Here is a 13,858-nt window from a genome sequence, read left to right as displayed (position 1 = left end):
AAGGTTACAGCTTACAAAGGATTTGTTGAGTATATATATAGCTAGTGCAGCGGCCACAAGTACCAGTCCCTGGGGCTTGTACAAAACACCCAACCCTGATGCTGCCAGCTGGAAAGAAACTCACTTTTCATTCGTAATTACCTTTGGAATTGCCATTGTGAAGAGGAGTTTTTCAGTGCTATATTTTCCAGAACTTCTTTCTTTCATTTGACTGACAACAATCATGAAGTCATCTCGACAGCCTCCAAAGGTCAGCACAGAGGAATATGAATAAGAGACCTTCAAATGCTGCAGACAGAGAGTTTGAAAAAGTCATAGTTCTGTAAAAAACTCCAAATGTCTACCTTAAACTAATATATTACTTTATATTGCTACTTTTCTGCAAGAACACCAGGTCTCCAGCAGTGAAGGGCAGTAGATGGCTTTATAGTAAGAGCTGGCAGAGAAAGCTCAAGTGAGAATTGCATTTCTAGTTTCCTCCCGGTGTGCTCCATCCCTCACTACTTCATAGTACAGATTTTGTTGTATTTCAGATGGTGGTAGTAAAGCACACACCACTGAGACTTTGCAAGATGTATGAACATGTTTGCTGCCCTACCTTACACTGCAGCTGTAATTTTCATTTGTCTGTGGAGTGTTCAAACATAATACTGACTTCCCTCATCTCTGACTTTTACAAACTAACTTCTGTATCCATTTGAAGTTAAGGACAAACTGTTAGTGACTTTCACTGGAGTCAGGGGAATGTCTTCCCTAGGTAAGGTATTCCTCTTAAACAGTGTTCCTCAACATACCATTGTATTATAATCCAGTATGCTGACACCATCTTCATTCACAGCTATCCAGACTGGACAATCTTCCAATGAGGAAGGCAAAATAGGCTGGAGAGAAAGAAAATTATTAATTCAGGTATTTCTTGACCACCACGAAATCATGTTTCTGATATAAATGTTGATAATTAAGGATAAAGTGAACATGAGGAAAAGAAATCCTAACGTGTGACCTGGTTTGATTTTTAAGACACCTTTCCCCAAAATTTGGCATAACATTTTCAGATTTACGTGCGCTTTTTGGAATAGTGGCACAAGAGATACAAGGATAACAAAGCCTTTGAAATTAATTAGATGCCATCAGTATGGTTAAAACTGAAGGAAATGCAAGGACAGAGCAACAGCATGGCAACTCTGGCCAGCACGTGTGTTTATACTGCTCCTGTCTGTCAGGGAGGCAGTGAAACCGGCTGGTTTCTGTATCAGTGCACCCAGTTACAATCACATCAATGCCATTTTGTTTCTTACAGAATCTTATGGCAAATGTGCATCAATTGTCTGTTGAAGATGACATGTTACGGCTAATGACATAAAATCTTTCCTGGGAATCTGCTATGACATGGCTCATGCCATAGGCTTTGCTGTTTAACTGCTGAAAAGTTATAAAATATGTTAATCATCAGGAATACCAACATTATTTCACCTGTGGGTGGACCTATTCTATATTCTGATTCTTCAGTATACTCAATTACATATTCTGTCAGTAACCTCAAATACCAGTAACCTCTTCTGACAGTAACCTCTTTTAGTCATGACAGTGGAAATAGCTGTATTTTGAAAACTTCTTTTATATTTATTTACTCAGGAGGTCATTAGATTTCATCATTAGATTTTTTTCTGTAACCAGAGCAGCTTTGACTTCAAGAGACATGTAACCATGAAGAAGACCTCCCTCAAGCTTTCAACGGCAGAAATTTCTGCTGGGATGGGGAAGATGGTTAATGCCAAAACAAGATTTCTCAGCCATTATGTGCTAAGACATCAGTTCAGGCATGAGCAACAGGTACAGAGCTCTAGCCTGGAATGGGGTGAGGGATGGTACAAGCTACTGGGAGAACCACTCCCTTCAGCTCTTCTTTACTCTCCCACTGATGCCTGTGGGCTAGTAGCTGACCCAATGTGCACTTTCATTTTCGTTTCTGCAACAGGACATTAGCAGTGCTTGCCTCTCTCATGTGGCAAGGAAAGCATCCAGTTCTGTGTCAAGCAGAGAGCCCATTCTCAATACAGATGGCATCAGCTGCCAGGTGTGACGTAGGGGGGACTCTTCCCTTCCTCCCCCACTGTGGTATGTAAATGTTATTTTTTAACTACCATTGCAGTCTTGATATCCAGGAAAATTCCTGCTTGAGAAAGCTTTGGCAAGGCTTGTAAAGACAGGTAGTATTCTGTATCATGATCAATTGACAGAGCCAGGGAACCTTCAGTATTTATTTACTGAACACTACTAACCCCTAGTGGTTAGAATATACTTGTCTTCCTTCTTTTTCAACCTATATGGTACAGGGCTGCTTGTTCAGAACAGAGTTGTTCAGTTTTTTCTCTTTCTGAAGTAGAAGCATTTTCAACCCATGTTACCAGAGACTGGAGGTATGTCTCTGCTCAGATAATTCACTCTTGGAAACAGAAGAAAGTGTGCTCCAGTTACCTTAGCAGCAAATATTTTGGTTCCAAAGAGAGGCCATTTCCGGGCCACAGTCAAATAAATCCGAATGCATTCTGGGGGAGAGCACCCCTGCAGCACCATCCACTTTGTCGCCAGCCTGTCTGTCAGTCGCCTTTAGGAATCCAAGACACGAGACAGTACTATTTACTAATGTCTTCCAAGGAAAGGTGTAAAATTAGAACAGGTAATAAATGTACCTCTTTACTCCAAAAGGGCTCTTCTACACAGCACTTACAGACAGGGATGTTAGCACTATCAGTTCTACAACCTGAATTTATTTTAGCTTTTCTCTACTTCCACATACTTTTTCACCTTCCTCACACCTTGCCTGCAGGATGCTCTATATGGAGTGGCAATATATATTAACTCACTCTTGATTTGGCTCACTAGGGATGGTTTGGCAGTTACCTTGCTACATGCAGATGGAATTTGCTTCCAAAAGGAGGTAATTGTGGTAGCTCCACCACTGCATCCATAAGTAGGTTAGGATGTGTAGGAAGACCATTCTCTCACTTTAAATCAGATAGATCTGAGATCCGTGGCAACATCTGAATTTTGCACTTGAGCTTTCTGTATCGTGTGTGACAATTTCTAAGTCAGAACATCAAAAAACCCTGCCAAAATATGTTCTACCAGAATTACTGCATGGCCTGAAGCAACCCATATGAGCTGGCTTTATGGCTCATTGCAAATCTTAGGCATCTGGACTCAACTGACACTTAGGGGAAGTGTAAAACAAAAACCCAGAGAATTCGTCTTAGGCTTGGGTTAGTTTGTCAAAACTGAGATGCCTAATTTGGAAGTGAAAGGCCTAAACTTCTTGTCTATGGCAAAATTAGTCAGTTATTTGGGTCTTTTTATACTGTTTTTTCCTTTAAGGGAACCTTTTCCTGACACTTTTGTTTTGTTTGAGTTTCTACATCAAATAATCTTGACAGGGCTCCTTGAAATTTCTTAAATGTGAAGACAATTTGGCAAGTAAAAGCTGATTTCAGTGCAAAATATTGAAGAACCAACAACTTACCTGAGCTGTTCAGGAGTAATGTTTTGCTTGTAGTGTTTGGGGTAGAATTTATCTAAAACCTGGTGGAGAAGATGCTGCATTTTCAGTTGTGATGTTCCCCCAGGACTTGAAGATCCTGGTCGATCCAAATCCCCATATTCTACCTAAGACAAGATTATAGTTTATAGTGCAACAGAACTGTGAGGTTTTTAACGCAGTAGAATGTTCCATGAATTCCCATACTGATAACTACTGTGTTTATTAGTCATGCACAAAGACACAGGCTGGAGAATGTTGTCTACAGCTTTAACCACAGTTAATGTGTACAAAAGAGCAACCACTGAGGACACAATTGCCCAAGGAATTATCTACTGATCTAAGAGAGTGGAACATGATCTCAGCCAGGTATTTGTTGTGAGGAGACACATCCCTCAAACTGCCAGGCTTTGGGGATTTATTTTCAATTGGCCGATTAAAACAACAGCATATTTGTAAATAGTATGGACCATGTCCCCAGCTTTAACAAATACAACACTCAGTTTCAGGTCAGTAAAAAACTACAATATGGCTAATCATGCCCACAACCTGCAACGTGTGTTTTATGTGGTAAAATACTAAATGCAAGCCTGGAGACCTAATGGAGGATCTTAGAAGATGCTCTTCCTGAGTAAGAGAGTATTGGCAGTGCAAGAGGGGAAGTTTTTAGTATTAATGAAATTCTAGTGGTGGTACTATTTCCATGTTTCCGCTAAGGGACTAATTGGAGCAGGTCTGGTGATAGTCCAGCCTCACTCTGTTTTTTCCAGTATTTTTCTTGAGAAGGAAAGGAGAGGCACAGCTAGAGCAAATTTCCCTACAACAAAAGTTGTTCTAACATATGTATGCTACTATAATCTGTTTGTCATGGTACATCTGATGGTGTGTTTGTTTGACACATCACAATGTATGTTTGATGTGCTTTTGATGTAAAAGGGAGCTGCTTAGTCAAACACAGTGTGCAGCTGAAGGAGGACAAAAGAGAGGATTTCTGCCATACTCACCTGAGCCATTAGAGCCACCATTTCCAGAGCTAATTCCTTATTAACAGGAAACCTTCCATTGGCTATTTCATTGCTCACTTGGAAGGCCAGTAGCAACCGCTCACGGTCTGTCTCACCTTTGGCCTGGCTCCGAAAATAAAGTCTAAAAAGTAGAGAGGATTGTGAAGGTAAAACAATACTGTGAACTGAAAGTACAGCTGGGAACTTGAATCAAGGTGAGGCAAAATAAAAGTGTGTTTTGTTTTGGGGTTTTTTTTTTTTTTTTTTTTCATTGAGGGGATACTGGACAGATTTGGAAGCTGAGGTGCTTCCCTTATGAACAAGACTTGAGCAAGGAGGCTCAAAACATGCTTTCTAGCTTTGCAAGCTATTTTAATTCTGTAAGCCAACCACTTTTAGACAAGGCTATATCAGTGTCCATTCATCCCCATCAAGCACAGACAGGCAATATTTAAATTATGGCCTTCTCTGCTTATCACAGAAAACGAAACTATCTCTGCTCTACATGTATAAGCTTTTACGAGGCAGCCTTGTAGACTTTACCAGCTTGGATTTGACCACTTACACTTATTAAAAAAGACTTATTAAAAAATGCTTGAGTTTCCTTCAGCAGGAAATAGAAGACCCAATTAGCAGACTTTGTTTAAGGAAATATGTTTGTGAATCAAAGCATCCTATTGTTTTTCATTCCATTCACACTTGGAATTTTTTTTGACATGGTATAGCAAGATTACTAGTCGAGGTTGAAAACACCAGCTTGGGGAATGATTCCCAGAACCATTCCTCATACTTACAAGTCCACAGCAACTAATTCACATATTAATTTCAAGCTGCATCTATGGCTATAAATTCCACAATTCCACTACATGAGATATTCATTCCAGTTTATTTATTTTTATGTCACTTTGAGATTAACTACACTATTAGAACCATATTGACCTTACAAATGTTTTATCAGAGTCCTTGGTGTTAGAACAGTCCAGCCTTGGAAAGACCTTATCAAAACATCCTTGCTGTCTAGCCTGTGCACATTCCAGCCCAACAAAATAATGCTGCAGTTTCACTCCTGAAACACATACAGCCTTCTGGGTCAAAAGCAGTAACTTCTGCTTTCACCTCTATTATACCAACTAACAAAGCTGACAGAAATTTGTTTCCACCATTACAGTCAACAAAATCTTCATATGTTCAATGTTGAACTCTCTGTTCAATTTCGGGAAAGCCTTTGTTTCTCTTGCAAAGAGAATTCATTCCTTGTTCTCATACAGGTCTTGATTTACTGTAACTCAGAATTCCTATCTGTATTGTAACTTATTAACTCAATACAATTTTTGATTTAGATCTTTGTGTTGTACTTCCCTTCTTTACCATCTTTCATCATCTAACTTTTAACATTTCTTTCTTTATAAAGTTTGGACACTGCTACTACATAGCTCTTCTACAGCTCGTGATTTAGAACATTGTTCTTGTATCATTTTTATCTTTGTGATTGTTCAGCTAATTGCAAGTTTCTGCATACTTGTTTTCACCAGTGATTTTTCCTCTAGGTGTCTCTTCCTCTCACCTAACACACATTCTTCAATTATGTTTTAGGATCTAGGCAAATGAAATTGTGCCAAGGATGCCTTATTGTGCTACAGCTAGCTATTAACTCATTTTAAGTCTATTCTGCTATTGCAAAGTGGTTTGGGTTTTACCCCTAGGCCATATGCTTTTCTAAATGTAACAGACAAAAGCCATCACATCTCCTGTTGAATTTAACTGCTTCTTAGCTAAAATAGTTTTGGCACCAATAATACTACAAGTTACCGGTCATCTACACAGATACATGCAGTCTAGAATGTTTAATTAACAGCAGTAGTAAGGCCGCCCAACAGAGGACAGTACCTGTTCTTATAGGTCAACTTTACAATTCTTGTGCCACCTTCATATTTCCCAGGATGCAATTCTTTTAAGGCTTGTTCCCATTTAGAAATGACATCACAGATCTTCAAAAAAAGGAGGGAGAAGACACAAACTGAGGTGAAATATATAGCCAAGGCTTGAGAGGAAAGTAAGTGAATAAAATATTGTGAAACAGAGAAGATAAAGAAACAGACTGGATCAGAATAAACCCAGTTCAAAGTGACAAAACACATCCGTTTTCTGTTGCACAGTACGTAAAAATTAAAGCATTCAAACTGAAAACTCCAGCCCTAACCTGCAGGGGGACATATGAATTCTGATTTGGTAGTAACTCTCGTGGCTATGTTGATGTTAGCAAGTGGCAAAGCTCAGGAGGAACAGATGTGCACAGAGAAAGACCCGTTCCTAAGTCTCCATGCCCACACTAGTAGTCCGACTGAGTGACCTGAAAGCCCACTACTATGTTGGATGACATCATCCAGTTTATGTTTCATGTAAAAGGAATCAATTTCATGCTCTCAGGTTACTTGTTAATGTGAGTCAAAGCATGGTTAATAGGAATGATTGGTAGGTTTACTTCAAAAGTACCCTCCTGAGCCAAACTAAAGCACTACCATATCCTCTGAACAGCAGCAGAATGTGCATGGCTGTGTCAAACCCTTGGATGTGAAGGTCCAAATTTGGGAATGTTTGGTCCTAGATTCCAACTTTGTAACTCAGACATATTTCTCATAATTACATGGTTGGGTTTTTGTTTTGTTTTGTTTTGTTTTCCATTCAGCTCCTCCTGGTTATTCTAGTCATTTTACAAGTGGTCTAATGAAGGCCTCTACTTCTCTTCTGATGGTATCTCAGTGAAAGGAATATGAATGTAAGAAGCCACATGAAATACATAATCAGATCTCTAAACCTCTCTTAAGCTACTGAGATTTACTGGTTATGATTTACTTGCCAAGGCAAAGTGATGCCTTTGATTGTCTCAAGCTCCTTTGTTTACTCTGATACCTCATCTCTCCAGATGGTCCAATTACCAGTAAAGCTCCAGATTACCTGATTTGTATCAGGCCATGAAAACAAACGATATGATTTGCACTGTTGTAGCTTCCTTTCAAACCCTCTATTTCAAAGTTATTGGTATCTTCTCCCTCTGTTGCTTGATGTGAAGTTTTACAGTCTGTAAAATTGATTGCTTAAGTTCCCTATAGGTATCAGGACCTCTTCAAAGTTGCCACTACAACTATTCCTCCATTAAGGCTGTATGACAAATTATTCTACCAGATTTGTACCAAAATTCATGGGTCTCATTCATGGCAGCCAGCCTGCTCAATTAAGGCAGTCATTCAGCTGCCGCATGGGTAAAAATCTCCAATGAAAGTCACAGGTGTTAACACTTTATCTGCTTTCTTTTTCCTTGATCTGAGGCACTACACTCTTTCTTAAAATGTAGCCACACTCAGTAGAGCTTTCTGCCTTAAGTATGCTTATCAACAGTGAAAGCCTGAGTTATCTGGAGATAGCAAGGAGATACTTCATAATCCAACAGATGGAATTTATACAGACATGCCAAAAGACTCACAGCGTAACATAAATTTGTCTCAATTAGGAGTGTCACATTTGATGTCAGTTGCGATATCTGATCATGCTGGCTAGCTCAGTCATGTTTCAATTTTGTAGTCAAGACAAATTAAACTTTAGTATGTTCTAAAATCTGAGTTAGACTTTTAAAAAATGGACCAATTTATCACCTACTAAAATAGATCTTTCTATTAAGAACTATATCAGATTAGGCTAGCTAATTATAGAATCAGAGAATCATTTAGTTTGAAAAAAACCTTTAAGATCAGCAAGCCTAATCATCAAACCAGCACTGCCAAGTCTACCACTAAACCATGTCCCTAAGTGACACATCTACAGATCTTTTAAATACCTCCAGGGGGCAGTGACTCCACCACTTCCCTGGGCAGCCTGTTCCAATGCTTGAGAAATTGATTCAGTGAAGTAATTTTGCCTAATAGGCAATCTAAACCTTCCCTGAAGCAACTCTGGGCTGCTTCCTCTTGTCCTGTCATTTGTTACTTGGGAGAAGAAACATACTCCCACCTGGCTACAGGCTCATTTCAGGCAATTGTAGAGAGCAATTAAGGTCCCACTGAGCCTCCTCCAGACTGAAGAACCTCAGCTCCTTCAGCTGCTCCTCATCAGACTTATTCTCTAGATCCTTCACCGGATCCATTGCCCTTCTCTGGACCTGCTCCAGCACCTCAATGTCTTTTTTATTGTGAGGGGCCCAAAACCAGTGCAGAGCACAGGGAGACAGCCTCTTCCCTGGTCCTGCTGGCCACACTATTTCTGATACAGGCCAGGATGTCATTGGCCTTCTTGGCCACCTGGGCACACTTCCAGATCACGTTCAGATGACTGTTGACCAAAATCCTCAGATCTTTTTTCTCTGAGCAGCTTTCCAGCCACTCTTCCCCCAGCCTGTAGAGCTGCATGGGGTTGTTGTGACCCAAGTGCAGGAATTAATATCTCATCTGTGAATATTAATCTAGATAGACAATATCCAAGCTTATTTGATCTTAATTCATTAAGAAAGATTTATTAACCTTTCAGAAGTCCTTCAAAGATGTATACTAAAGGTAGCAGAGGAGAAAAATAAATACCTTCATATTGCCAGGCAAACAGTGTTCCAAATTCTTGCCAGAAGGATCATCTGTGAACAGAGAAAATCCCATATGGGATGGCTTCTTCATTCCTGTTTCCTGGTTCAGTCTCTGGATGAATTCATCGACTGTTGAGGAACCATCAAAACCTACAACCTGCAAAGAAAGAGGACTTAACTGAAGATACAAGAATTGTGACCATTGATGGGTATCACAACTAACGAAGGTGGTTTCCTATGAATTAGCATCACAGGATTAACTCTCAGCTCCAGTGACAACACTTGTGTACTGTCTTCCCTTCATATCACATTCTTTCCCATATTGAGACACTTCCAACACCTCTCCCTTTTTCTCAGCTACCTTTTCTTCCGAAGATCTGTAGAGCTAGGGGTGAATTCCTTTCACTTTCTTGGAAAATCAAGCTAAAACAGCAAGGAGGAAAAGCAGTGTTTATCTCCCAATACCGGATAAGTATAAATACCATGGTGCCACCCTCCCACATGAAGGAGGCAGGTTATGGTGCAGTCCTCCAGTGCCCAGAAGAAAGGCAGCTGTGGTGGCTCACCTGGTATGTTCCATTCATGAAGTGCACGGGGATGCTGAAGGGGAGTGAGTGGTGGTAGGGATTCCTCAGCAGGATGGACACGATCTCCATCCGGGAGGGCTTGGCTTCCCTCTCTCCAGCCTGCACGGTGCGCTCTACTGATCTCTGGCAGTAGATGGCATACTTGCCTATCTCACTCCTAGGCAAAGAGGGGCAGGGAATCACAAACGTGCTCCAAGTGCCATGTCCTCTTCCATTTCCCAGGCCATCACAAGGCATTCCTCCCTCAGGCTTTTGCTCAAGCAAAGAAATGTCTCTGTGGGGATACACTCTTCATCTCAACAGACTAACAGCTCAAGTGAAAAGTTACAACATAAACCTGAGCTCCAAGAACCTGCAAAACTAAGGCAGACAATAGACTCTTTAGGAGACACCAGAGTATTCCCTGCTTCTATGTGGACTGGACACATATCCTTTTCTGTACCCTGTTGCCATCATAGTATCTGTCAAGTCAAGATCAATTCACCCTCAAACTTGCTGTCATGCCAGTGGAATTTAGTTACTATCATGTCAAATCCTGGTAAATACTGAGTTGTATAATCCTGTGAGATTAATGCATTACAAGCTGTGTTTATTAATTTACATGATTGTACAAATTTTAGGTTTCCATTAACCCTATCTGCCAACCAAGAGACTTGACAGAGATTCCAAGAAAGCTTAGATTTGTTGACAGATCAGTACAGGATAGGGATAGTTACCAAGATGATCAGTTTACTGTCTACTGAAGAGAGTGCTCCATTGAACAGCATCAAAAAGATAGGAGTGTCTCTAAAGTCAAGCAGGAATGGTCAACTGCACCTTGCACAAAGATGTTAAGAATGTATATACTCAGTAAGTTCTGAAATTGAAGGATTTATATGGATTTGCAACTGTGCTATCACTTTGCAGAGTCAAATAATTCCATTCAAGATGCCTTCAGGAGCTCAGTATGTGATTAAATCTCCAGTGAAATCCCTACAAGCAACATGGAAGTCAGGAGTTCTGGCTTTTCACTGTAGCAATATATTGCTCACCTCCCCTGTAATGAGCTTGGACAATATTCAAATAGATAATCTTGCTTCATCAAGAAGCTGTTATGTCTGGTGTCCAGATGCTCCTGAGCCCCGTGACTTCTCACTTAGAACTCTGCCCCACTTTTCTTCTTCTCTTAGAGACTGGATATATACGCTGAGTTCACCTCTCACAAAAAAACAATACCTAGAATTAAGAACTATAATTTTTCTAATTAAGATCTTTTAATACCTAGAATAGATCTTGACCATAGGCGTTATGCAGTGTAAACATTCTAGGGCCTTGCTTGCTGTGTGAAACAGGAGAAGTATATCTACTTAACTGGTCAAGAAACAGCTGTATCTGCTCCACGCAAAGACAGGTAAGTGTTCCTAGAGCTAGGGAGGAGCCATGCTGCATCCCATTTAGCAACTGCTCCAAATCTCAGCTAAACTACAGGTGAACACAGGCAAAATTTCATGTAATTTCTGGGTTTTTTTCTAGCCCTAATAATTGTTTCATAGCTGGATCATATAAATAAACTTCCTCTTTGTTTCTCCTTGGAGTATATTTGTTCACAAAGGTGCTTTTGGGCAGACCATCAGCACAGAAGAGCTTGAAACTGATGTAATAAATCAGTTTCACATGGCCCAGCAAATCCTTTTGAAATTCAAGTCTCCAACAGTAGAGCAGCTCCACTAGTGACCTGAATGGGCCTGTAATGGTAATGCACAAGTTTGAAGAGATGGTTCTAAGTACTAGACAAAAGATCCCTGATATGTTGTCTTAGCAAATGGAGAGAGAACCTGAACACTGAGTAGTGCCCAATAACTGTATTTTTGCTTTTGAGAAGAAATAGCAAATGTGAGGCAACAGTTAAGAAAAAAAAATACTTGATAGAAGTACACATTTTCTTTGCAGTGCCAGGAGACTTTTAGCTTGAGTTCCATGGCAGATTTAGGCTTATTAATTGAATGTGAATATTTGTTTGAAAGGATTCTGTACTTTTTTACTTTGTCTTAACAAATGTATTTTTGCAGCAGACAACTAGACATCTCTAGCTGTGACCTCCCCACTAAGGACACAGTGAGATACACTGAAGACCAGGTCTCCATGGAAACAAACAGAGCACAGCATGAACAATGGAGAACAATTTCTTGCTGTAACCGTAGTTACACACCAAAGAGATAAGAGAAAACAGTACTAGCATATGTTTCAGGTTTGTTAGCTTTTCCTAACTTTTTACAGTTCCCTGAGATGTTTTATGCCTCACTTTTGTTCTGCCACTTTGCCAGCTAACCTGACAGTAGAACATAATCAGCTAAAATTTGCATAATTCATTCCAAGTAATTACTTTGGTCTGTCTTTCCATCAATAAAAGAAAGGAGCTGTATAAGCAAAAAAACTTCCCAATGTAGCTCCAGTTATATCTATAAAGTTCTTTTGCTAGTACAGGTCACTCAGTTTTGTGAATTAGCCTCATCTACGTGACAAATTAATGTGAAAGGTTGAAGGGGCACAGCTTTATACTACTGGGAAACCTTCTGTCCTCCCTCTCAATATATATTTGTAGGCATGTGTTCCAGAATTGCTTCCCTCTTTATCTGTAGTGGGTGCAAGAGGCAGCTGAGCAGAATGAAATGCTGTTGCAGTCCTTACCTGGGGTCTGCATGTCGCTGCAAGTGCTGTTTGATGTACCAGAGGAAGTGATGTTGGGGCAGGAATAGAGGAGCACATAAAGCCAGGAGCTGCCAGCACTGTCAACACAAAACTGGATATCACTCTTGTTCTGTACTTCTTACCTGCTGTCTTCCACAGAATACTACAGCCAAAATGATGGATGGTGACTAGTGCTTTTTGGAGCGACCCTTTTTGGATGTATAATTGAAAATCTTTCTGAGGGCAGCAATGGTCAGACAGACTGCTCTTCAGCATCTCTCTCTGGACTCTGAAAAGAGTTCTATATGATTGGCTACAACTGAAAATTCTGACTTCTGAAAATTTTAGTGTAACCACAACTGAGTCAACAATTGAGACTTAAATGAATACTATGTAACTGAAAATCACAACCAAGAAAAGCACTGGGAGATTTTATTTCAAATTAGATCCATTATTATTCAACCTGCTTTTAATGTTTCATTTGAGCTGGGAATATTGTAATTGCATATGTACATTAATGCTGTAACTCATTAATTTTATTTACCCAACAATTACAGTACAAGATTCAGATTTCATGTTTAATAGTAATATTCATGACTTGTATGCAGTTGATTATATAAAATGCAAAAAAAAAAAATTAATACCATGTCTGAAAGACCATTTGCAAGTGGTAAACAGTTACATTTAAACTAAAATTTATTTTTTTAAGTGGTTGTATTCTTAGTGCTCTTCTTTGCAGATCAGTGCTGAGATTCTCTTTCTCCCAGTACACCTTCAGCACAAGCACTATTTTAGGAGAACCAGTCCCATAGCTACTAATTAAAAACATGGGATTAAATGGAAAGCTTTTGCAGAGTGGCACTAAATAAAGAGGAACTGACCTGAATGACTGAGTGGTTCTGGGGCTGTCGGCAGCTGGTCTGTTTAACAAGCTGACAGTAAATTTCATTCTGCAGCTCGGTATGTGTCAAGCACACCTGCAGTGCTGTCTGGGCAAGTGACACATGGTAATCAATAGAGGACGCCTCCACAGGAACATTGATGAACAGCTGACAGGACTGTGAAACGGCAGAAGTTAGTCAATGCCACAAATACAGATACTTTACTCTGGTACTTTCCAGGCCAGGTTCACGAGATGTATTTATTAACTAATAGACAGTTAATAAATAGCCCTGAGAGGAGGGAAGAGAGTCAATACTTAATTCCTATTCCTCCTTCCTTAGTTATGGCAACTAGAAAATTTACTCAACCTCCCCCGGTCTAAGGAACTTATAAGTCAGCAAGAGAATTGAGGGGAAAATGTGCTTCCTGCCTTCCATGCCTGTGTTTTACCTTGTTCACACTGTCCAGTCTCATTCCTGATCTTACACTTGGAGAGTGCAAAAATGTAAACTCCACTGGCTTCTTCTCCACTGGTCTTACTAACACAAGTGAGTTTGCCAGTGAATTGTTTCTGTTTCCTTCAATCCAACTATTGGAGAGGAAAGAGGAAGACAAA

At 40.0% G+C, this 13,858-nt stretch overlaps 1 protein-coding gene across 7 annotated transcripts in view; it reads right to left on the bottom strand.

Annotated features, from left to right (window-relative positions):
• Window positions 1-13,858, bottom strand: part of PLEKHH1 (pleckstrin homology, MyTH4 and FERM domain containing H1) — a 55,405-nt gene that overhangs the window by 3,649 nt on the left and 37,898 nt on the right. For all 7 annotated transcript variants that reach the window (XR_010721907.1, XM_066188257.1, XM_066188260.1 and 4 more), the window contains 10 exons: window positions 13,242-13,418; window positions 12,361-12,458; window positions 9,673-9,850; window positions 9,108-9,263; window positions 6,427-6,527; window positions 4,540-4,681; window positions 3,521-3,663; window positions 2,479-2,608; window positions 795-881; window positions 142-288 (listed from right to left, as the gene is read on the bottom strand). Coding sequence is in view for 6 of the 7 variants with exons in the window: in XM_066188257.1 (XP_066044354.1) it covers window positions 142-288; window positions 795-881; window positions 2,479-2,608; window positions 3,521-3,663; window positions 4,540-4,681; window positions 6,427-6,527; window positions 9,108-9,263; window positions 9,673-9,850; window positions 12,361-12,458; window positions 13,242-13,418 (1,359 nt within the window). In the remaining variant the exon portion in view is untranslated. The remainder of the gene's footprint in view (window positions 1-141; window positions 289-794; window positions 882-2,478; window positions 2,609-3,520; window positions 3,664-4,539; window positions 4,682-6,426; window positions 6,528-9,107; window positions 9,264-9,672; window positions 9,851-12,360; window positions 12,459-13,241; window positions 13,419-13,858) is intronic.

This window comes from Chamaea fasciata, unplaced genomic scaffold (genome assembly GCF_029207755.1).
Source record: "Chamaea fasciata isolate MVZ Bird 193981 ecotype frontalis unplaced genomic scaffold, bChaFas1.0.hap1 SCAF_7, whole genome shotgun sequence".
Classification (NCBI taxonomy): domain Eukaryota; kingdom Metazoa; phylum Chordata; class Aves; order Passeriformes; family Sylviidae; genus Chamaea; species Chamaea fasciata.
This window is presented reverse-complemented; position numbering and strand designations above follow the sequence as displayed.